At 30.5% G+C, this 24,854-nt stretch overlaps 2 protein-coding genes across 2 annotated transcripts; both read left to right on the top strand.

Moving 5' to 3' along the window:
• Window positions 1-10,616: 10,616 nt before the first annotated feature.
• On the top strand, window positions 10,617-15,892 carry LOC100258352 (plastidic ATP/ADP-transporter). Its single transcript, XM_002285196.5, has 5 exons — window positions 10,617-11,870; window positions 13,765-14,019; window positions 14,452-14,595; window positions 14,675-15,022; window positions 15,249-15,892. The coding sequence occupies exons 1-5, from the start codon at window positions 11,115-11,117 to the stop codon at window positions 15,609-15,611; spliced, it is 1,866 nt and encodes a 621-aa protein (XP_002285232.1). The 5' UTR covers window positions 10,617-11,114; the 3' UTR covers window positions 15,612-15,892.
• A 5,806-nt stretch (window positions 15,893-21,698) lies between these two features.
• LOC100246371 (coleoptile phototropism protein 1) lies at window positions 21,699-23,798 on the top strand. The gene is made up of 2 exons (XM_002280977.5): window positions 21,699-22,526; window positions 23,147-23,798. The coding sequence occupies exons 1-2, from the start codon at window positions 21,801-21,803 to the stop codon at window positions 23,720-23,722; spliced, it is 1,302 nt and encodes a 433-aa protein (XP_002281013.1). The 5' UTR covers window positions 21,699-21,800; the 3' UTR covers window positions 23,723-23,798.
• Window positions 23,799-24,854: the final 1,056 nt, after the last annotated feature.

Here is a 24,854-nt window from a genome sequence, read left to right as displayed (position 1 = left end):
ATCTTCTGATCTTCTTGATTTTACGTAAGCAATAGTGATTCCTTCATAATTCTAAAACGCGGGATTTGTGGGATTAGCCCATGAACAATAAATCGGGCTTTGATAGGAGGCCCTATGTCTGACCCCTTTTGACTGTCAATTATCGTGCTTACTGTATTTTGCTTGAGTCTCGTTGTGCACTCCGATATGTATGAGCTATGTTTTGTATTCATTAATTATGCACTAATCCCGTTTCTTGATAGCGCATTGCTGTTTGCTACCCAGGTACGCATTCACTCATTCTGATCATTCACTATACGTATTCTGATTCTCATATATGCATGATTAATGTGAGTATCCATTGACTTTCTTATTCGATTGCCACGTCAGTTTCACTTCATTAGTAGAGACCCGACTTTAGGGACTTAGAGGGGTGCTACGGTCTCTACCGTACCTTCCCGATAAGTAACCCGACCCCCGAACCCGATCCGGTTTTCACAGACCACCTTTTCCAAAACAAGGAGTCACACTTAGGGTTTTCCTTTCTTATTTTGTTTACCCTTTTAAAAATAAAACAAAAATAAGTGGCGACTCCAAGTCAATTTTCTTAATCAATAAACATCAATTTTTCAAATAAAAATCGAGCTCATCATCGAGTGGGAAACGCATTGAGCCGAAATGCGGGGTCCACAATTGCCTTTTTTACTTCAATTTTTGAACTAAAGAAAAAAAAAGTAACAAAAGAGTATTCCATGGAAGGCTTAAGTAATTTAAAATCACTTATTACAAAATTTTTACCATTTTAAATACTAAAATTAGGTAATATCATAACTAAAGAGTAGTGCATGGGGCCAGTAAGGAGGTGGATCAGACATTGGAGGAGACCCAACCCAATAGTCGAAGGTGGACTCGGTGCGGCCCGGTAATGTGAAATGGCAACTTGGGCCAACTATGTACACGGGCCCAAATCAGCCTATCATAGACATTACTGGCTTAGGCTAAGAGGCAAACTGTTCATGAATAATTATACAAAGTAAAAAAATAGATCACAAAAATGATAATTTCCTATTAGATGCATTTTTCTTAAGAAATCAAAGCTAGATCTGATTAGAGAATATGTATATATTGCTAGATATCACTTGAGACTTTAAAAGGAATTTATTATTTATATGATATTGAGAAAAATTTTCTATTATTTGACGTGAGATATCAAATTTAAACCATAACCTTCGACATGAACTAAAATTGAGAAATCTCTATGATTTTTACTATGAAATAAACTTTCTTAGAATAGTTGCTGAGCATATAATGCTTTCATTTCTCACAAATATCTTTGATCTAATTAATGATATTTGTAGTTGTTTGATACTTACAAAACGATAATTATGGTGACTTGCTTTTCAAATTGTAAGTCAAGCAACTAGAAATCAAAGTATAAACTTAAAGAGAAAATAATTCTCCCATGATGAAGAAGAATGATTCGATATTCTATATTGTTGTAGTATGTGACTCATATCTGAGCAAAAGATATATGGAGAAAAATGGGCAAATGTCGTCACTCTATTCACTCTGCTTCATTCTGATATTTGTCATTCAGGCTTATATTTCTATTGTTGTGGGTCAACGATAAGTTGGGGGGTGTGGGGGGCAACGACCCCGCGGGACGGTTCAAGGGTATTTTTGGAATTTCATTTTTAAGGGTTAGTATAAATATCCTTTTATATAACCCTAATTTGATATATAGTGAAAGTCTTTTTCCATATTCCTATAAACATAGGTAATTTGTCGAACCATGTTAAATCTACGAATTCTTTCGATCTCGTTTTTCTTAATTTTCACCATAAATCGTTGCACGAATTTCGATATATATCTTTGAGAGACATATGTCCATATCATTATTTTGGGATTTGCATAATATATGTGAATGTGTTCTAAGAGCCATTATTTGGTACTTGGATGACTCATCTTCGAGTTTAAAAGTGATTCTTTTATATTCTAAATAATTTTTCTTTCAACATGATGTGTTTTGTGACTCGATAATATGACTCTTGATTCTGATATTAATAATGACATTGAAAATATAACTATTTGATCTAAAGACTTGTCGGTGGCGAGTGAAAATAAGTTGAACGGTTCATGACATTCAACATCACATCTCTTTGGAATATTTTAAAAATCATTATTAATTATTTAATTAGTCGGAGATTCAAGAAACTTCATTGAACTGCTTAATTATTATTGTTACGTCCAAAATTGACAAGACTCTTTTGTTTCCACTTTTATCACGAGGATTCAACAATTGTCTTCATCATTTAAAGTTGAATACATCTTTCACAAAACTCAAAATATTATATAAGTAGGTTCAGTCCCTAACTCGAGCAAAAACCAGAAAGTTATGCCACGCTAAGAAGTTATTAGTTGTTTTAAAAATAAAAATAAAAATGTGAAAGAATAAAGGTAACAGAACATGAGAGCTGACGTGTCGCAACAAAATGCCGTTACTGTCCGGAGTCTTTGGAAATTACGTGTTGGGCTAAGGTCTCCCGACTATCGAGGCATAGGTGTCTCCGTCATCCTTTTTCGCCACGTGGATGAACCTCCATCGGTAATATGTGGTGACCACTGCCCATGCCTTGCACGGTAATGATTTTGTGAGAATATGAGCCACGCCATTTCAAATATTTTTTGGACACTTCATACAACTTGTACGTACATATAGATTTTTTTTCTTTCTTTTTTTTAATGTCATTTTGTTTTTATTTTCAATGTAATCGTAGGAAACTAATTTCATCATAAAAGTGCTAATTTTATTTCAAACTTATTTTTGAAAACTTGGATTAAAATCCTTTAAAAGAAAAATGAACGTATTTGGGAATATTTTTAAAAACATTTTTTTAATATTAGTTATCAAAATATAGTTTTTACCAATGATCTTCAAAAGAAATATGTATTTTAGAATAAAAGTGTTTTTGAGAAATTTGAAATGTTCTATATATTACTCAATATACAATGAGAAATTTTTTTAACATAATTTGGTAATCAATGTGATTCTTACATGCATGGAGTGTACCAACACTCAACAATTTATTGATCAAAAGAAAATAAAAAATATAATAGTGAAGCTCTCAAAAAACCTTTCAATCATAGTTGTACTATTTGAAAAAACAAAATCTTAAAACAAAATGATTAAAATATATAATATGAATAAACTCGTCAATCATTATATAAAAAATATCTCTAAGGGCGCTATCCCCTTTAACCCCACGAGTTAACCTAACAATTCAACCCCGCATAAGGAGCGAACAAAACTAATCAATGTTTCATAATATATATATATATATATATATATATATATATATATATATATATATATAGTCGTTACAAGTTGTTCGGATAATTTGAACCCTACGACCTCAGTGGGGAGCTTAACCCTGTGAGTTAATTGGGCAATCGATCCTCAACATTTCGATCAAAGCGCAACAAAGGTGATTTAGGTTTCATAATTCAACACTGTATATATATAGTAATTTATTTTTAATATTTTTTTTTAAAAAATCTTTAAAAACAATTTAAATAAATTGAAAATATTTTAAAATAAGTTTTAAAAAATCTACTCTTTTTTTTTTTTATGAAAAGAAAATTACTAAACATGGTATTAACTTTTATTAACTTTGAAAATAATTTTTATTTTTAAGAATGTAAAATTATTTTTAAAAATAATTTCCAACTAGACTCTTAATGTTTTTAATACAGAAAGAAAAATTTCAAATGTATCCACAACAATCTCGTATCAATATCTTAATAAAAGAAATCTTATGTTGTTATGGTTTTTAACCACCTTTTTTTTTTCTTTTTTTTTTACTGCAAATACTGTTATTATCATTCTTTTTACCGTCCCGTAAGATGAAAGATGACATGATGATGGAAGGTAGAAAAATAAAATAAATAAAATTTTCCATCCCATTATATACACAATAAATAATTTCAACTTGATATAAAAAAAAAATATTCCCATTTATCATCCTATCTTTCAAGTATGAATAAGACAGACAAGCAAAATGACTGAAAATTTATTGGGTTTCTTGGTGGCCATGTGACAAGCTGGACAACTTGTAAGCAATATACTTGGCCTTTCGGTGGTCATGCATATGAATCTTGTGACGTGTTGTGTGTTTCGCAATAATGCTTAGCTGCATTCATTAAATTACTTTTGCTTGCCTCTCAAGTCCCACCCTTGTGATTGCAGATTTCAAAATTGAGAAAAGGTAGGGATGCAAAGTCACGGTAAATTAACCTATTCAACTCAAAATAACTAACAATCAATCCAAATTCAACCAAAATTTATCTTTAATTCAAAATATCTAATTCAAGTTTAATACAATTTTATTTTTCTAAACTCGAGTTCATATTAGATATAATGAGATTACATTCAAATTCATTTGATGATATGATTTAAAACCACTCAAAATGTTTTAAAAAAGCTTTTTTATTTATATTTATAAAAAAACTTTAAATAATAAATAAGATAATATTTTAAGATCATAACAATATTTAAAAATAAATTTATGCATTTTTAATGAAATAAAAAAGTAATATAATATAACTGTAATTTGATTTTTTTAAAACTAAAATAAAATGAAATAAAAATTATCATGTCGGACAACATAAATTATAAATATTATAAAAATATTAAATTTGATTGACTTAGGTTCGAGTTGTTTAAAACTTTACTATAACCCATTCTCAATTAAGTTTAGGACGAGAACACTTAATCAAAATTAAATCTAATTATTGAATATTTATTAATTGACCTACCAAGTTAGGGAGATTAGGAATAGAAGAACAGTCTCTTAGACCCATTTCATTGATGAGATTTATTACCACTTTAGCTATTATAGTAATTTGACCAATTACTTGAGATTCTTGAGTATTCAATTTCTTGATATTAGCAATGTACAATGGTTTGCGTGTGTCAAATTATACGGATAACGAATAATGTTTAATTGTGATATTATACATTTATTTTATGTCGTGAAAACTATTATTTGGAATGTTTATGTCCTTTAATGTACTTTTCCTACTTGAATCAAGTTATGTCATTTCATCTAAAAATCAATGCATATTCAAGGAACATGGACCAAACTTTTATGACATTTGACATCACATCTTATGAATTTATTTTAAGAACCATTAATTAGGTGACCCCATTCTTACTTTAATAACATTTATTACAATAAAAGTATCAAGCATCTTATTTAAAATTCTATTATACTCCAATAAAATTAGATTAATCTTGTTATCATATTCCACATTGTATTAATCTTATAATCAAAGTTTAAAATTTTAAGATATATCATCAATATATTGAATATCGGTGGATCCCAATATGAAACACGAGAAAATATATTTATCAACCGATATTTTTGGATATTTTTTCATTTATTGCATTTTTTCGCATTTCAACCAATATTTCACCGATTTATGGTGATTTTTATTTGTCTTCTAGGTTTAAAAACAAACATACTATTCATTAACAATATGACATATGCTTTATATATTCTATATTCACACTTTAATTTTATATATATTAAATATATATAAAATATTAAAGTAAAGTTTTAATAAATATATTAATTTTACTACAAATTATCATTTTGGTTTTAAATCAATTCATAAATATCACCTATTATTATTATAAAATGTCATAAATTATATAATTTATATATAAATTTATTTACATTTCAATTATAACATAGGCATTATTACTTTTTACATCATTTTTTTTAAAAAGTTTTTCAATATTTCATAAGCTTTTATAATTTTTACTTCATTAATATTTTATGAGAAATATTAATCAATATTTTTAAATACATACTAATATATCCATAAAATCAAGTTACCAATATATTCATCAAAATCGATATTTTCATTTTTACTTATAATAATGTTCACGAGATAATTTCACTTACTTTTTCTAAAATTTAAATTAAATATACCAAATCCCATTAATTCAAAATTTGGAAGGCGACTAAAATTAACTAGAAAGGGTTGGAGAGGTTGGGTGGTAGTAGGTATATTTGGTCCAAACCTAAGAATAAGTTGATGTGTTTGGGCCATGATTTGAAGGAAGGTATGCGGACACATGCCACATGGAATAATACACGTGTTGTTTTGATTTTAATAAGCATGGAAAGCATTTTGTAAGAATATTGACCGCTCATTGCCTACCGAAATTGAAAGGCAAGGCAAGGCAAAGGCAATGAGGGTGGGGTCCCCTCTTGAATCATATACTTCTGTGCCTTGTTTTGGAACTAGGCTACTAGCGGGCCGGTGAAGAGCCGTGCAAATCTGGAGTACTAATAGACTAATATTTTCCTCCTTTGGAAATGCTTTATATTATGCATTAACAAATCATGAGATGACTCCTAAATGCCCATGTGGAGACCACCTGCCCCCATCCCAATTCACTCACTTGTCACTCCATGTTTTTTTGTTCTTCGAAATGGGGTCAGTATCATTTTCTTCCCCTTTCTTTTCCGGTCCTTGTCATTCGAAATGGATCCAACCATGAAATGAATCACTGGTGTTTTTCATTTGAAGGACACGGACTACTTTAACCTTCGAATGTTGTTTTCTCCTTTTTTTTTTTTTTTTTAATGATTATTTGTGAATGATTTGGTGCGATGTGTATGAGTTTACAATAAAAAATCCTACCTTTCGAAGTTCAATTCTGAACTCTCATATACGTTCATAAAATTTAGACCGTTGAATAAGTGAATAATATAAAATTATGGATAGATTATCTATGATCTTTCTGTAGACGTGTCTATAGAGGAGATATTGTTACGAGTCAACGATTGAGATTGTATCTTGGAACAATTATTGTTCATTAACACTGCACGCAGAAAAATGATAGTAGCTTTAGGACAATGTGCTACCACGTGTCTTACCAAATCAAACCAACTCTTCTTTAACTTTTAATTTTATTTAATTTACATTGAGAAAGCAGGTTTTAAGAAAAAGAATAGTGATGATAAAAAAAAAAGATTGTTTATTTTTGCATAACAGATATTATAGTATAAATAATGAAACTTAAAATTCTATATGTGATATTATCTAATTATCGATGTATTTTCAACACCTAAAAAAAATATCATTTAAATATTGTAGACATTATAACCATTGTAAAATTAAGTAATTCACATAATAAGGGAAGACATTTTTGTTTGAATTTTTTCCTTGGAAAAAAAGGTATGGTAAAAAAAAATGTAAATTTGAGAATAATAATAATAAATCTTTGAAAAATTAAGTCCAATTATAAAATTAAATTACTTGCTTGAAATATACTATATTTTTCCTAAAAAGGATCTTAGTTTTCAGGATTTACATTTTTCTTTTTTATCTAAAAAAAAATGATGTTTTTTTTTTCGGGAAGGTATATTTTCTCAATTTTTTTATTTTCCTTCACCTTTTATTTCTTTTCACTTTTTTCTAGCATTTTCTTTCCCTCATTTTTCTTCAAATTTTTTGAGAACCAAACATTGCCTTAGAAATTTGAAAATATCTTTAGAAGTGAATATTACTAACAAAAAATGGATAATACTTGTCCTAAAAAAAAAAAGAAAAAAGAGTAATTCGCATTGTAAGGGAAGACATTTTTATCTAAATTTTTCAATTTTTTTCCATGAAAAAAATGGGTATGGAACGATTGGAATATATATATATATATATATATATATATATATATATATATATATATATATATATATATATATATTATAATTTTATAAACTAATAATAAACTAATTAATTCCATAATTTTATAAATAGAAATTGGTTCATAATGACTTTATTATTTTTTTTGCACATAATTCTATTTTTATGAATTTTTTCACTATAAAAATGTACTTCAAATAAAGTAATACTTTGTATTTAATTTATTAATTAATTTAAAAAATAAATTGGAACTCAAAATTAGATCTAATCATTAAAAAAGAGATAAAAAACTGATATATTATAAATTATCACCTTATTGTTTCTTTTATGCACATAAATATATATTTTTTGATTTTAGGTAAATAAATTATAAATTAAGACATAATTAATGATTTAAATTCTTTAATTAATTTTTTAATTTTTAAGAATAATTTTGAATACAGAAATTGATCTATTTAGTTGTAGGTTAAATCAAAACATTTTAGAATATTATGTACATGTAATGAAAAAGGGGACTCATATAATTAAAAAAATTTAATTTAATTTATTATTCATTTTAAATAAAATATTTTTAAAATTTATTATTATTTATTTTTAATGAAATTTTTTTTATGAAGATATTAATATCCTTATGTTTCTAATATATGCTAAAATAGTATATTTTTTTAATAAAATAATATAATTTATGATTTTATTATAGTATTACTATTCATATTTTACTAAAAATTATTATTCAATTTATTTTTAATTATAAAACGATTTTCATTTTTAATATGACCTGAATTAAATTTAAGTTATGTTATGTGAATTGAATTGCAATACTTCTACAAAATAAAAATAAAAAATAAAAACAATTTATCCAAACAAGTTTTTTGTTTTTAAAAACATTTTTTTAGACATCCTTATTTTTTAAAAACACGAGAAAAATTTATTTTCTGTCCTTTAAATTACCAAATTCGCTTTTAGTAGAGAAAAGTGGGGAATCAATAAAATTAGATTTTTTGATTATTTTTATTTTTATTTAATAATTGAAAATACGAGTTTTCATTAAATTTTGCCAAGTAGGTTTGTGTCGTTATTGTTTTGGAAAAATTGCAAATCCATTTGCAATACTACTACTAAAATTTTCCATGAAAAGGAAATATTACAAAGTCATAAAGCAACTTGTTTTGACTTTGAAAATTCGTAATATGGGTTGTTGGATGACAACTCAAATACGTTATTTCATTGCACCCTGGTACTTTCCTAAATTTTTGTCCAAATAATAGTTTTCTATTCCCTAAAACAAAAACACAGAAAAATACCAATCAAAAAATCGTTTTCTATTTAAAAAAAAATCTTTTAATTATTTTTATTTATTTTCTAAAGATTATTTTAAAAAATAATTATATAAATATTTAGAATGATTAAAAAATAAAACATTACATAAAAAATTACTTTTAAAATATATTTTAAAATATTAAAAATATATTAAAAACATTTTAAAATTCCAAACATACTTTTATCTTATAAAACATCATAAAATAATTTTTAAAAACTGTTTTTAAAAACTATTTTTCAAATATATTTTTAAAAGTAATTATCAAATAGGACCTAAGACTGTATTTGGTTATGGGAAAGTACTAAAAAATTAAGGAAAAAAAATTCAAATATAATAAAAATTATTTATATATAATGCAGAAAAATAAATTTTTAAAAAAATATATAAAAAATAATTTATTAATTTTTAACCTATTATATTTTTATTTTCCTTTCGGTTTTTCCTTTTCCTTTTCTTTTTCTTACATTTTTCATCAATTTTTTTGAAATCAAATATAACCTAAATATAAACAAAAAATCATTTACATGCAAAAGAAACCAATACTTTTTTGATAATTTTTTATTTTTGTGGAAAAATGACCTAACAAGGAAGGGAGAAGTAGGTTTAGCTCAATAGCTCACAAATTGAATTTCACTACTAGGAATGAGGATGGCGGCCATACTTCTTCAATTTCCTATTTTGACCTCTAGTTTTCAAATGTATCCTCCGCTCAAAAATAATTCTAAAATAAAAATAAAATAAATGATCAAAATTATTGTAATTTTGTATTTATTTCCTAGATAAATGTTCTTTAATAATACTTCTTAAAAATAATATATTTCTTTTACAAAAATCTTATATAAGATTTACCTCAATAAATGACTGACAAAATTGAATTCCAATGTTGGGAATTAGGAAGGACCCATGAAAATAGTGGGCTCATATTTCTTTGATTTCCTATTTTGACCTAGAATTTTCAAAGGTGGGATTCGCAGGCTCAAAAATAATTTTAAAATTATAGTTTAGGATTTTATGTCAAACCCATTTTTTAAAAAGGACAATTTTAATGTTTCAAAAAAAAAAAAAGAAAAAAAAAAGGACAATTTTAATATAAAATAAAAAAATGATAAAAAAAATCATAATTTTATTTTTATTTTCAAAATAAATCATGCTACTTATGCAAGACTCGTGTATTTTTTTTTTTAAATTGTAACATAAAAAATAATTTTAAAATTACGGTACTTTTAAACTTTGAATTAAATTCATCTTTTAAAAATATGAGTTTAATGTAAAGAAGAACTAGTAGTTTACTCGTCTTTTTACAAGACAAGTTTAGTATGAAAGTGAATCCATTTTTGAAAAAAAGAATTTTAGTGTAAAAATTAAAAAAATAATGAAAAGTATCATATTTATATTTATTTTTAAACAATTGTATCTTAATAATAATTTTTTTTAAAAAAAAATCCTGCTGACGTACCTCATAAAATAACTCACAAAATTGGATTCAAATACTATTTTGACCTGTAATTTTCAAGGTGGTGTGTTCCGCAACCCACCTCCCAAAGAAAGAAATATCTCAGGGGTATTTTGGGCATTTAAATTTGGTTCACATGTCACTATTTTTTTTCTTCTTTTTTTTGGGCGCCTGAGAAGATCCTATTGAGATACCTTTTTGGTGTTCGGGTGGCGTTTCTTTGTCCACTTTTTCTCTTTTTTTCTGTCACGACTTCGCAAACCACACATCTGTTTCAATTAGTGAGTCCAAAAATTTCTTGTTTTTACAGAATGAAAAAACTGATTTAAGGCATCTCGGCCACTGGTTCCGAGGCTTTGTTAGGGCAAAATACAGAGTGGTTTTGAGCAAAACCCAGATAGTGGAGAGAGAATTGAGGCTCTCTCTCTTAAGATTTTTTTCCTTTATTTATTTTTTCCTTTTGGGGTTGAGGGCTTGGTGCATTGGGTGATATAAAAAGATATTTGTATACCCAATGCCCATTTCTTGAGAAAGTAGTCTTCTCCCCTCCCGGCCATCTTATCTCAATTTTGCTTCTCAGCCTCTCCCTCACGTTCTCTTCTTGAAAGCCAAGTTTTGGGTTTCTTGAAGGGAAATTAGGGAGACATGGAAGCTGTTTTGCAGACCAAAGGGTTGCTCTCTCTGCCCTCAAACCCGAAATTCAGGGTGTTCAATTCACAGCAAGGGCTAAGGCAGAGGCTTTTCGTTCAAAAACCCAAAACCCTTGGTGGGTTATCTCTACCTCTTAATGGGTTTCAGAAATTTCAAGGGTTTGTGGCAAAACCACATGACTTTTGCAGACAAAATAGAGGCTTTATCTGCAGGGCTGAGGCGGCCGCTGCAGCTGATGGGCAATCGTTGTTTGCAGAGCCAGAGAAGCCCAAGTTCTTGGGTATTGAGACTGCGACCTTTAAGAAGATCGTACCACTTGGGTTGATGTTCTTCTGTATCCTTTTCAACTATACAATTCTTAGGGATACAAAGGATGTTTTGGTTGTGACAGCTCCGGGGAGTAGCGCTGAGATTATACCATTCTTGAAGACTTGGGTGAACTTGCCTATGGCTGTTGGGTTCATGTTGCTGTACACAAAATTGGCTAATGTTTTGTCCAAGCAGGCTCTGTTCTATACCGTCATCGTCCCCTTTATCGCCTTCTTTGGGGCATTTGGATTTGTTCTCTATCCTCTCAGCAATTTTTTCCATCCCACAGCGCTTGCTGATAAGCTTCTTGCTGCTCTGGGTCCGAGGTTCCTCGGCCCACTCGCAATTTTGAGGATCTGGAGTTTCTGTTTGTTCTATGTCATGGCTGAGCTTTGGGGAAGTGTGGTGATTTCAGTTCTGTTTTGGGGTTTTGCCAATCAGGTGGTGATACTTTTAAATTGAATATATCTTAATTTATCTGTTCTCTTGATTGTTCAATGATTTTGGCTTCAGGTTTTGTTTGGTCTATATCGATATCTTACGTTAGATTCCTAGTTGATTCTCTGATAATCACATATTATTAATCATTTGATGGGGTTTAAGGAAATCTTTTCCTTTTCAAAATAAAATTTTGGTTCTAGTGTATGGTTTTCTGATTTTAGTGTCTTTCCTGATACATGCTTTATTTCTATTACCTTTTAATTTTGGGATTTGTGGTTGATTCTTGGTCTTCATCATTTGCAACTTTGCTCATAAATGGAGTATTGCCCAATTCTGTTTTGGCATTCAAGGTGTAATAATGGATTGAGAAAATTATATGTTTTCATGGTAGGATTGGCTTGATTCCACTATCTTTAGGACCTGATCCATTTCTTGCCTTTCTCATGTAGATTGGTATGTTATTGTCTTGAAATGGTTCCCCTCTTTTTGCATGGTTTTTCGTATATATGGATTTGATCATTTAAGGTGCTCATAGAATGACAGCTTGCCCCTTCTAACATGCCACACTATGGTAGGGAACCGAATCCAGAGGCCAAGTTCCATCATTTCGGTGGAAGAAATTGCTAAGAAAATGCTTGATGCTGATGTGTCATTTTTTTGATAGGAAAAACAGTAAACGTGAAACTTGGGAACCCTTTGTTTTTCACATTCTGCCATCTTTTACTAGAGTTGAACAATTTTCATACCTTTATAACATGATATATAGATCATTGTTTTGTTCGTGGCTTTATATACTTTTTTCATCTTTTATTTTTTTGCTGATTTATGTGTTGTGATATTAATCAAGATCTCCAATTTTAGCTTTCACTTAGATGTAACTATTGTTGCAAATCATAATTATAATGTTGTGGATTTGAGAGCTTTGGTCAACCCTTTTGTTCTGTTCTACCAGTTTTTCCCTTTTTATATTGGCAATTTCTTTCCCTTTATGATACCTGTATCATGTATACCACAGATTTCTTTGATTTAGTTTAAATTATAGTTCTTGCTAATCTGTTATTTTCATAGTTTTCAAGTGTGTAAACGTTTCACCATTAGAACTTTGAAATGAAAATTTCAATGTTCGAAATGTATGATCCGAATATTCACTTTCTGTTCCATGGCTAAGGGAAAAACAAGAGAAAGAAAGAAAAATAGGAATCTTGAAACTTCTTCGACTGTAGTGGTTGTTAAAAGGTTCCAAAGCTCCTTTTCTTTTCCTTTACTTTCTCATAAATAGATGGTGGATATTTGATTCCTGGGGGAATGGATTGATGTCCCATGTCTGAGCTATGAAGCATAGAGATGCTTTACTGGGCATGAGCTGTGTCCTGGCTATGCAACTGGAAAAGACATGGGTGTTGATTTGTTGTGTTGGAAGTGACATGGATTTCTGATGTGTTGATCTCCATGGGATTAAAATGTGCTATAGCCATGGGAATGGAAAGACTCTGGAATCAGAGACATACTAGGTATACTGCATGCCATTGCAAAAAGCATAAAAATGGGGATTATGATCTGGCATATATCGAACATGTCTGGTTGTTCAACATTTAATGGATATAGTATATTGACTTCTAAAAACTGCTTTTATAGGTGGAGTAAAACAAAAGGAAATTTGGCTCTTGGCCATGCGTGTAAGATATGCTATGCTTATATTTTTTTTTGGCTAAGTAGATCTGCTATATTTGTTGAGGCTGCAATCCTTTATCTTTGGTGTTGTTCTACAAGTATATGGATTCTTTAGAATCTAGATTTTTTGTAAACTTCTGTCTCAATTTTCTCAGTATCTTATTTCCATCTGAATAGTAGTGGTGGAGCTACCATTTATTGTTATTGTTTGTTTTTCCTGCAGATAACTACCATTGATGAAGCTAAAAGATTCTACCCTCTGTTTGGACTTGGAGCCAATGTTGCCCTTATTTTCTCAGGCCGAACAGTGAAGTACTTCTCTAATCTGAGACAAAATTTGGGTCCTGGAGTAGATGGTTGGGCCATCTCCCTGAAAGGAATGATGAGCATTGTGGTGCTGATGGGGCTCGCAATCTGTTTCATTTATTGGTGGGTGAATAAGTCTGTTCCTCTTCCGACCCGTAGCAAGAAGAAGAAGGTAATCCTTTCCACTATCCTGAGCTTTACTACCCAGAGTGGTGATACATTGCAAGAATTACTTTGTAAACCATTCTTTTCCTTTTTTTTTCCCTCTTCTTACTTCTGGTAAACATGGCACTTCATGTTATATAGAGTGCCAAAATACTTCTATTGAAAAGAGCATAGCTGTCTTTGATAAAGCTGACTTTTCATTGGAGGGTTGGTTGGTTCATTGGTCAAAGGTTTGGAAATAGGACAGTTATTTATTTATTTTTATTTATTTTTGTGAAGGGGTTATGCTGCATGGATCCTTCTCTTGCAGTAAACTATATATAAACTTTAGAGAAACTCTCTATCTTTATTATCCCAAATACTATTATGGGTGCATTGTGGTTTATCTCAGAGTTCTAAAATAGTATTGCTACTAATGTAATATTAATTCCTGTCGCAGGAGAAGGTCAGGTTGGGGACAATGGAGAGTTTAAAGTTCTTGGTGTCTTCCAGATACATCAGGGATCTTGCCACTTTGGTGGTTGCATATGGCATCAGCATCAACCTTGTGGAGGTTACATGGAAATCAAAGCTCAAAGCTCAGGTAAGCTGAATTCAGGTTCTATTGTTTCTTGTCCTTTTGATCTGTTAATTAATCTCTCTCTTTCTCTCCTGAAATGTAGTTTCCTAGCCCGAATGAATACTCTTCCTTTATGGGTGACTTCTCAACTGCCACTGGAATAGCAACTTTCACAATGATGCTGCTAAGTCAATGGATATTTAACAAATACGGATGGGGAGCTGCAGCGAAGATCACACCCACAGTCCTCCTCCTCACAGGAGTTGGCTTCTTTTCTCTGATTTTGTTTGGGGACCCCTTCGCACCTGCTCTTGCAAAGTTTGGATTGACTCCTCTTCTTGCAGCAGTATATGTTGGTGCCATGCAAAATATTTTCAGCAAGAGTGCCAAGTACAGTTTATTTGATCCCTGCAAAGAAATGGCCTATATTCCTTTGGACGAGGACACCAAGGTTTGGATTCTGTTTCCACTGTTTTTGGGATTCTAAATCTTAACTCTGCATTAAGTTTTGAACTTCATACATATACTATAATTGAATAGTTCTTTGAAACTTTGCACCGGCTTGAAATTTGAGACTATTAAAATTCTGAAAGATTCTTAAAATTTAATACCTTGATATTGAATTTCCTTGCAAAGTCCATATTTCACTCACTTTGCCCATTAAATGCTTAACTTAGGTTAAAGGGAAGGCAGCCATCGATGTTGTTTGCAATCCGTTGGGGAAGTCTGGAGGTGCTTTGATTCAGCAGTTCATGATCTTAACCTTTGGGTCACTAGCGAATTCAACTCCTTACCTTGGAGGGATACTCATGGTGATCGTTGTTGCTTGGTTAGCAGCAGCAAAGTCTCTTGATACCCAGTTTACAGCACTGCGTCGGGAGGAAGAGCTTGAGAAGGAGATGGAAAGAGCAACTGTCAAGATCCCAGTTGTAGCTCAAGATGAATCTGGAAATGGTTCTCTTGCAAGTGATCCAGCTCTAAATCCTGCAGGGGGTGACTCGTCAAGCAGTTCATCAGAGACAACTCCTCGCAACATCTAGTAATTTTTCTTCCATTATTGAATGATGAGGAAGAAGTAGAAGATGAGGAGCATCATAGATCTTTTGTTGGTTTTAGTGTTTTTAGTCTACCATAGAATAATGAAAACCAAAGCTAGCATGCTACTGGGTACGTTTTGAAGAGCCCTTGGGCCTTTTTCCCATAGATGTTATCCCCTTTACTTTCTGTTGCAAGTTTATAGAACTGCATTGGATTTATATTTCCCTCCCTTGTTTAACTTCATTTATTTATTTATTTTATGGTGAAAGGTTCTTTTGGGGAATGTAGTGGACATGCTTTGCCGCAAGATTACTCTCATGCTCTCATTATTGTTATTAGTTAGGCTTATTGGTATGTTAACTTGGTTGGACAGTTGGTTGGGCAAGATTAAGGCTATGTTTGGTAAATGTTTTTAAGAACAAGTTTTTTGTTTTCTAGAAAAAAAAAACACAAAAATACGTTTGACAATTAGAAAGCTATTTTTTATTTTTTGTTTTTAAGAACAAAAAATATGGTACTTTTAAAGAATATTTTTAATTGTTTTCATTTTCTTTTAGGTTATTTTAAAAAATAATTATGTAAACACCTAGAATGATTAAAAATAAAAGATTAGATATAAAAATTAGTTTTAAAACATATTTGAAAATATTAAAAACAAGGAAAAAACAGATTTTAATTTACAAAATGTCAAAAAATTATTTTTTAAAAATTATTTTTAAAAATTGTTTTTCGAAATTATTTTTAAAAATAGTTACCAAATAGAACTTAAAGCTTGGACAATTGTTTGTGTAAGCAGTTTTTTTAACTTATATTTTACATAATGTAGATTTGATGGAGAATAAGTTAAGAAAATTACTTTTCATAGTTGAGTTCTCAAATAAAATTTATTTCTTTATTTAAACGATTAAGAATTGTGTTTAAAACCTATTTTTAAAAATTGCTTTCTTTTTTCAACTGGTTTTATCCTTACAGAATTCATGTTTGCATAATTGCATCTATCTAGTCATTCTATATATCCATTTTATTCATACCTAAAATCCTTTCTCGAAAGTTTATTTGTTAAAAAAAATATTTTAAATAACTTCAAAGCTAATCCCAATTTATTTATTTTTTGATATATTTTTTAAGTTTAGAATATATTTTAGAGCTTATGATATTGTAGATTCAAAATGTCTTATTTTTATTTTTATATTAATTTTGATCATAATTTTATCCTTAAATTTAAATTTTCATTATTATTATTTTTTACCCATTAACATCCTTTAATTCTTAATTTTTATTATTTTGTAAATTATTTTATTTTTTATTTTTATTATTACTATTATTGTTATTATTATATATATATTTATTATTCGTACCCAAGGGCCAAGCCATCTCTCTCTCTCTCCTACTTCCTCACTTCCAGTGAGCCGTCCTTGTCACCATTGTCGGCAAGGTGATGCTGGTGCCATTTATGGTAACCGAGGACCCCCCTTCCCTTTTCTCACTTTCTCACCTCACCCATTTTCCTTTATTATTATTATTATTATTATTTTTTCTTTATTTGATTTTAATAATAATTATTGTTTGTAAGATTTGTATTATTGAATTAATATGAAATTTGATCTCATTTATTGTTGCTGAATTAATATGAAATTTGGACTAATTTATTATTGGTGAATTAATTTAGAATTTACTAATTTAAACTAGATTAGTATAATTTATATGATTGTACTCAATTGAATTATTTAATTTGGATATGATATAATATTGTGGTATATTTTGGATGTGACTTTGCATATTAAATTGAGTTGATTTTAGTTGTGGATTTGAGTTTGAATATTAAATTAGACTTGAATTTTAAAATATTAAATTTAGGCCTAATTGAACTTGTTTTAATTATCAAATTTTTGGACTTGGTTGATTATGCTTATATATTGACCATTAATTTAGAAATTTTGGACTAAGACTTATAACATGTGAGATATTTCTGTTTGGTCCATTTTAATTGGTGAAATTTGTTGTATTAATTTGAAGTTTGAATATTTATTTTGGATTTTGTACATTTTTTGATATTTACATTTGAACTATTTTTGTTTTTACATGAGCCCCTTCCACAATTCTATTGAGTGAGTACTGGTTTATGACACATGGAGGGTAGAATTTCATGAACTACAAGGAGGTAAATGAAGACAATGAACTTGTTGTAGGTTTGTAAGCTTGTTTGGGTATACGTTTTATTTCATACTATTATTTAGTTTTATTTTTATTAATTTCTGTAAATATTTATTTGTATATATTTACTCGTTGTGTACAAAATTAATATTGAACAAATCAGAAAATTTATTTAAATAAGAGGAAGAATTCATTAAACAAGTTTTAATAAAAATAATTGTTCAAGAATTTTTTTTAATAAAAATTAAGAAAAATGTTTTTAGGAAAATTGAAAAATTGTTTTTAATGAAAATTTTAAAAATTGTTTTTAGTAATAATTGTCTACAAATTTATTTGCTTAATAAAAACTGTCACTAAAAAATTGTTTTGTAAATAAAATTGTCCTAAAAATTAATTTTTAATAAAATTGCCCAAAAAAATGTTTTTTTTAAAAATAAAATAAATTATATTTGGTTAATTAGAATGAGATTAAAAATAATTTGACAATGATAAATATTTTTTTTCTTTTTTCTTTTTTTACAAAAATATGTGTATTAAATACTTTGTGTGATGAAAAATTGATTTCTTAAATGAATTTCCAATATATATATATATTTTACTTAATATCCATGAAATTCATATTTGTCTTTATTTATTTTATTTATTGCACCTTATTTGTAAATAACTTTGTTTCTAGTAAATATATTTACTTATAAAATTTGTAAAATATTTTGTATCATCTAAAATAAAGTTTATTTATTTATTTTTATTTTTTATTTTCTTCTAATAAAGTGCATATTTGATATCAAAATTGTTTTGTGACAATTTATATTAAGATTTCAAATGAATCAAAATATAATAAAATAATATAACTCCAATAAATTATTTTTTGTGATTAAATTATGGTTATCGATCTTTTCTATTTATAATATTTTAAATATGAATTTTTTATAAATAAATTTATTGCTTAGAATTAATAAAAATAAATGAGTTAAAATCAATGAGAATAAATATTAGTTAAAATTAACAAGGGTAAATTTGTTAATTTGATGATTTAAAATAAATTTTAAGTTAACTTTAATACTTAAAATAAAAAATAAGTAATAAATTTTAAGTTAATAATTTAATTTAAAATCAATTTAAGTTATTAAATAATAAATATTAAATTAATCAAATACGCACTTAGTTAACTAACTATTCATTTAGTTTTATGATTGATTGGTTAATTTTCTTTAGTTTGGTTGACTTCTATAGAAGCCGTTTGTCATATCAAGATTCCTAGGTGTTATGGGAAGGCAACTTGGAGGCGCTTAAAAGATGACTAGTTGAATGGCATGTGACAACAACCAAAGATGAGTAAACGACTAGTTAGCTATCGAGCTACTCTTAGAAGGAAAAGAAATCAAAGAAAATGAAGCTAAAGTTAAAGGAGATTTAAATTAGAAAATTTGATTTAAAAAATATCATTTTCTTATAAATTTGTGAATTAAAATTTAATATTTAATTGATATTTTGAATGAGGGTTGAGCTGTGAAATAATTTAACATGCTTGATTATACATGTATGAGGATATTATGATAATTGAATGAAAAACATGATGATTGGTATGTTGAGAATTGTTACTCATGGTTAGATATACTTTATTATGTTGTGATATAATATGTTTTGCTAGAATAACCTAATGTGAAATATGAGTGACATGGAGATTTAAGGCATCATGATTGGTGGCTTGAAAAACAAATATTAAGAAAGAATTATTCATAGGTGGGAGTCCTTAAAGGAAGAAAGGTAAAATATCGTAAAGTAAAAAACTCAAAACATCCTTGAGAAGATCTATGAGTGGATATAATGAGAGATATAGACATATATATGTTCCTAGGTAAGAGTTCTTTAGATATAAGTACAAGGGTTATGGAAGAAGTGTTATTTGGTAAATTAGTATATGAAAATTCTTTAAAAGGTATAAGGGGAGTTGAAATGAGTTGTTGATATATACCCTTACTGTATGTTTCGATGAAAATTTATGTTTTTTGAATGAATTTTAGTATGTTTCTATCAAAGAATATTGAACGACCATATTATACTCTTTTCTACTAAACTTTAGCTTACCCTTTATTTTCTAAAATTGATCATAACAAATTATAGATTGAGTTACAATAATCCTTATAACTCAAATAGATGCCAAAAAAAGTCATATAAATTTAAAAAAAAATCATTATTATTTTTCTTTCAAGAGGGTTCAATCCCATTCTTAGCTAGATTTCAGCAAAAAAATAAGGTTCAAATTAACAATTTTCAAAATTTGCTAGCAAATGTGCAACAAGAACAAACATATCCACAACAACAAGAAGCAAATTGCTTCAAAAAAAAAATCATTTGGCTTCTCCCCACCCAATCTACTTTGCATCATGTTCTTAATATGCAAAATGAACGCAAAGAAGAGAAAAATGGATCAAAAAGAAAGAGAAAACATATTCTAAAATGGGTAGAAGCAATAGTCCTACCATATGGGGGTAATAGCAATAGATGTAGACATATGACAATAATAGATGTGACTTTCACAAGTAGGTAACAACAACCTGTAAATATTGTCTACTTGGGATCTAATAGGGAGCTTATTAATATCACATGACTCCTAGTGAAGAGCTTGAAGGATGAAAAATATTAATATCACATGTAGAGATACCAAACATCAACCTATTTTTATAAACTACCTCTCAAACAAGGTACTTGAAAATGCACAAAATCACCTCATCCCAAAACCAGGACCATAAAAGAAGATGACCTCCCGAACTTACAGGATGACCTAATTGATTGACCTATGCCTAGAAAGACGAGTTCAACTACCTTTGTCCTCATATGCCCAAAAGTTAATAAAGCTTGTTGAAGCCACTCCTTCATGCTCATCCACAAGGAAAAGTGGTTATAAAAGGGGAGTCCCCCCTCTCTCTTTCTCTCTTTCTGTGGGCCTCTTGAGTATTGTCTCAAAAGTTCAAATGAGAGCGATAACACCCCCCTCTCTCTCTCTATGGGCCTCTTGAGTACTCTCTTTCTCTTTTTTTTTTTTGTGGGCCTCTCGAGTATTGTCTCAAAAGTTTAAATGAGAGAGCGATAACAACCCCCCCCTTTCTCTCTATGGGCCTCTTGAGTACTCTCTTTCTCTTTTTTTTGTGGGCCTCTTGAGTATTGTCTCAAAAGTTTAAATGAGAAAGCGATAACAACCCCCCCTCTCTCTCTATTGGCCTCTTGAGTACCATCTCAAAAGTTTAAACAAGGGAGCGATAACACACACACACTCTCTCTCTCTCTCTCTCTCTCTCTATGTGCCTCTTGAGTGCTGTCTCAAAAGTTCACTCACTCCCCAGTAGCAGCAATAGCTCTTTAGGCCAAGCTGGGGTGGGCCATCACTCGACACTCACCCCCAAAAGCTATCAAACAAAGCTAATCATACTTCACGTGAAGTTCAACCCATGCACATGCATGCGAAATATGAAGAAGCATACAAGATTTGGCATATATGTCTGTGCCCCTCCCTTTTGATCATGATCATCTTTTTGGTAAACCTCTCCCCCACTAATATCTCAAATATTGGTCCATCAAACCCCATCATGACCATGGTTCTTCATATGTCAAAGAGCAGCCATTAAATTGCTGGCCATGCATTTGTCCGCATGCCATCATGATCAGAGTATAATTTCTAGGATCCCTGACAAAATTTCATCATGCCCATGCGCTAGCTGCAGATTGAAGGAGAAGACAATTGTTATTTAATGCGATATATTCCACCCAAATCACATATGATGGCTCATTCTCTGATACCATAACAAAATTCATTATAAATGAAAATGACTTCCAACTGTCCACAATGTTTCTTTATTCCCAAACAACCCATGTTTTTCTTCCGTTTACTTTTCAAAGCAGCAGCAGTCTTCAAGGGCTCTACTGTCAATTAGGCTGGCACCAGGCAGAGGTGTGGTCTACATACTCTTATCTATTAATACTGGGAGCTTATGTCCCCCTTCATTATCAGTCTTCACATGTAGCCTGGAGTACCAAAAATGAAGAAGCTAGCCTTGCCGGAATCCATCACTCTCGCCGGAAAGAGGCCGATATTTGCAGCCGAATGCTGGCTCGATGACGCATGTATCCTCGACATGGACTACTTTGTCAAGACTCTCTCTGGAATTAAGGCCAAGGGCGTTCGACCTGACCTAATTGGTTCGATCATAGCACACTATGCTTCTAAGTGGCTTCCGGAATTATTAACCGATGACGAAAAGGGGCTAACGATCTTTGAGGAGTCACCGGAGAGTGCTACTACTTCATGGATGAAGAAAAGGTTTTTTGTCGAAACGCTAGTGGGAATTCTCCCTCCAGAGAAGGACTCCATTCCGTGCAACTTCCTTCTGAGGCTGCTCCGGACGGCTAACATGGTTGGGGTTGAGCCAACATATCGCGCTGAGCTAGAGAGCCGGATATCATGGCAGCTCGACCAAGCTTCACTGAAGGAGCTGATGATTCCTTCCTTTTGCCACACCTGTGCGACTTTACTGGATGTTGAGCTTGTCATGAGATTGGTGAAGAGGTTTGTGAACATGGATGCTGCTGCTAAGAGTGGAGCTGCCCTCATTAAAGTTGCGAAGCTCATTGACTCCTATCTTGCAGAGGCTGCCGTTGATTCCAATTTGACATTGCAGGAGTTTGCCTCTCTTGCCGGTGCTCTCCCCAGCCATGCCCGATCAACAGACGATGGGCTATACCGGGCCATCGATACTTATCTCAAAGTAAGTAAAATTTTGTGATACGACATTTAGTTCATCAGATAAATAAATTAGAGAGCTTGTTTCAATCCCTGAAAAAATGTATCGTATCTTGCATACATTTATTATACCTTTAAATGTTAAACCAGAAGAGAAAATTCTGGGTTCTCAGCTCAAGGAGTAGCAGATGGGGTTGATGTGTTGTCACCAGCATCAGATTCTTCATCTGAAGTGGTGGCTCAGGAATTTTGTGGACAAAATGTGAGGCATCATATATTTGTCCATTTTCTTGAGAAAGTGACAGGCCAAGATATATTAGCCTAACATTGGCTCTTCTGTTGTCTATTCATAAAGCATGTGAAAGGTAGCGTTAAAAATACTGTTGGATTGAATTGCCATTGCACTCTTGTTTTTGTGCGTCGATATGACATCGCAATTCAGCAACGAATAGAACTAAATTTCTGGATCATACACTGAATTTTCAATTCAAGGCAATGTAAAAATACCCTGTGAAAACATATTCTTAGAATGTTAAGTTCCAACACCATGATGAGAAATTAGTCTAATCCAAAAGAATCTGCTAAGTAAGAACTGATAAACTTAGAACTTCATGGGGTGGCTGAATGGTTCATGTTCACTTTCAGGCACATCCCGGGGTGTCCAAGCAAGATAGAAAGGTACTTTGCAGGATAATAGACAGCCGAAAACTCTCGCCGGAGGCCTCTTTCCATGCAGCTCACAATGAACGTTTACCAGTCCGAGCAGTGATCCAAGTGCTCCTCTCAGAGCAAACCAAGCTCACCCGGCAGCTAGACTGGAGCGGTTCCTTCAGTGGAACCCGAAGCCCCAAGCCTGGAGTACTTGAGCATCCATCTAGGTGTCCCTCCAAGCGCGAAATATCGTCTCAACAGACGGAGATAAGGAGGTTGAGAGAGGAAGTTAGGAGGCTTCAAGGGCAGTGCAGTGCGATGCAGGGACAGATAGAGAGGTTGCTGGAGAAGAAGAAGGGGTTGTTCAAGTGGAAGAAGTTGGTAATGCCTTCATTCAGATCTACTGGGGTTGATGCTGGAAGCATTGGGGAGAAGATCCAAGAAAGAGAAGAAGGAGAAGGAGAAGGAGAGGCTGCATTTGGGCAGCAAACGCCTCTGGATTTCAAGATCACGAAGACAAGGCTGGTTCGAGGAAAAACTCCTCCCAAGTGGAGGAATTCCTTGTCTTGAAACTTAGACCAGAGTTCCAGAACTGACTTCAGTTATTTTGTTATCTATTGATTGGTAACTTGTGGGTTGAACAACATCTCTTTAATTTGCATTTATTTTAGATTTGACTCAAAACCCTACTTCCATAAGATTATTTTAGATTTGGGTTTGCATTAAATTTAGAATTACATTCTAAAACCTGTTTTCAAATTTACTTTGGTGGTGTCTTAAAAACATCCTGACAAGGGCTTTTTACCCCAAAGAAACACCCGAACTAATTGGATAGGCTCTTAGTGTAACGAATTTTGGGTCAAAATGAACCGTTTGACCATAAAAATATGCCTTTCAGGTCCCTTTAAAACTTATATTTAATGTACCTCCTTTTAAATATCACATCATCCTCTCATAAAAATAAGACAATTGAATCTTTATTTTAAATAAAATCTCCGTTGACAAATAAAACTTTAACTTAATTTTTTTTAAAATATATTTTTTAATGATACAACTATTAAATAGCAATAAAAGGATAATTTTGAGTATAAGTTTGAAAAACATGTTTAAATTTATTTATTTATTTTCACATAAAAGGACTATTTTGGACCAAAACTATGTTCAATCCATAAACTTATTTTTATGGATATCCATCTAAACCAGAGGCGGTTATAGATGCTATAACAAAATTTCCTAAAAAAATATCTCGAAAAATTTATAAAGATAGAATCAAGTCTCGGTAGAAAAGAGTTTTCATTTTTGAAAAATTTATTCGATCTAAGAGAGATTCTTTGTAAAAATGAGATTCTCAATGGATATAAAAAGATGTAAGACTCTATATCTATGATCTATATACATATATATTTTTATTTATTTTTTATTTTTATGGTTAAGTCTTATGTATTTATATACATAAGAAGGGAAGAAGGGAAAATGATTTTTAATTTATTTATTTTTTAATTTATTTGCCTTGCCTAATCTCATTGTGACCATGGTCCCAATCAGACCTTCAAACATGTCAAATTATTCCTATCAGCCTTGCATTTTTCCTCAATTGCCCCCACTATTAAATTTTCCAAGAAATTACATGACATTTAATTTTATGTGTTAAATAAGCATTTTGGAAAGTCTCCTCTTTTAAATAAAGAAAATAGGAGCATGC

This window comes from Vitis vinifera, chromosome 9, assembly GCF_030704535.1.
Source record: "Vitis vinifera cultivar Pinot Noir 40024 chromosome 9, ASM3070453v1".
In the NCBI taxonomy this organism is placed as follows: Eukaryota; Viridiplantae; Streptophyta; class Magnoliopsida; order Vitales; family Vitaceae; genus Vitis; species Vitis vinifera.
This window is presented reverse-complemented; position numbering and strand designations above follow the sequence as displayed.

Coding starts and splice junctions, on each gene's coding strand:
- LOC100258352 (XM_002285196.5), top strand. CDS start 11,115: ATGGAAGCTGTTTTGCAGACCAAAGGGTTGCTCTCTCTGCCCTCAAAC. Junction 11,871..13,764: donor TTTGGGGTTTTGCCAATCAG/GTGGTGATACTT, acceptor TTTTTCCTGCAG/ATAACTACCATTGATGAAGC. Junction 14,020..14,451: donor CCCGTAGCAAGAAGAAGAAG/GTAATCCTTTCC, acceptor TTCCTGTCGCAG/GAGAAGGTCAGGTTGGGGAC.
- LOC100246371 (XM_002280977.5), top strand. CDS start 21,801: ATGAAGAAGCTAGCCTTGCCGGAATCCATCACTCTCGCCGGAAAGAGG. Junction 22,527..23,146: donor CCATCGATACTTATCTCAAA/GTAAGTAAAATT, acceptor GTTCACTTTCAG/GCACATCCCGGGGTGTCCAA.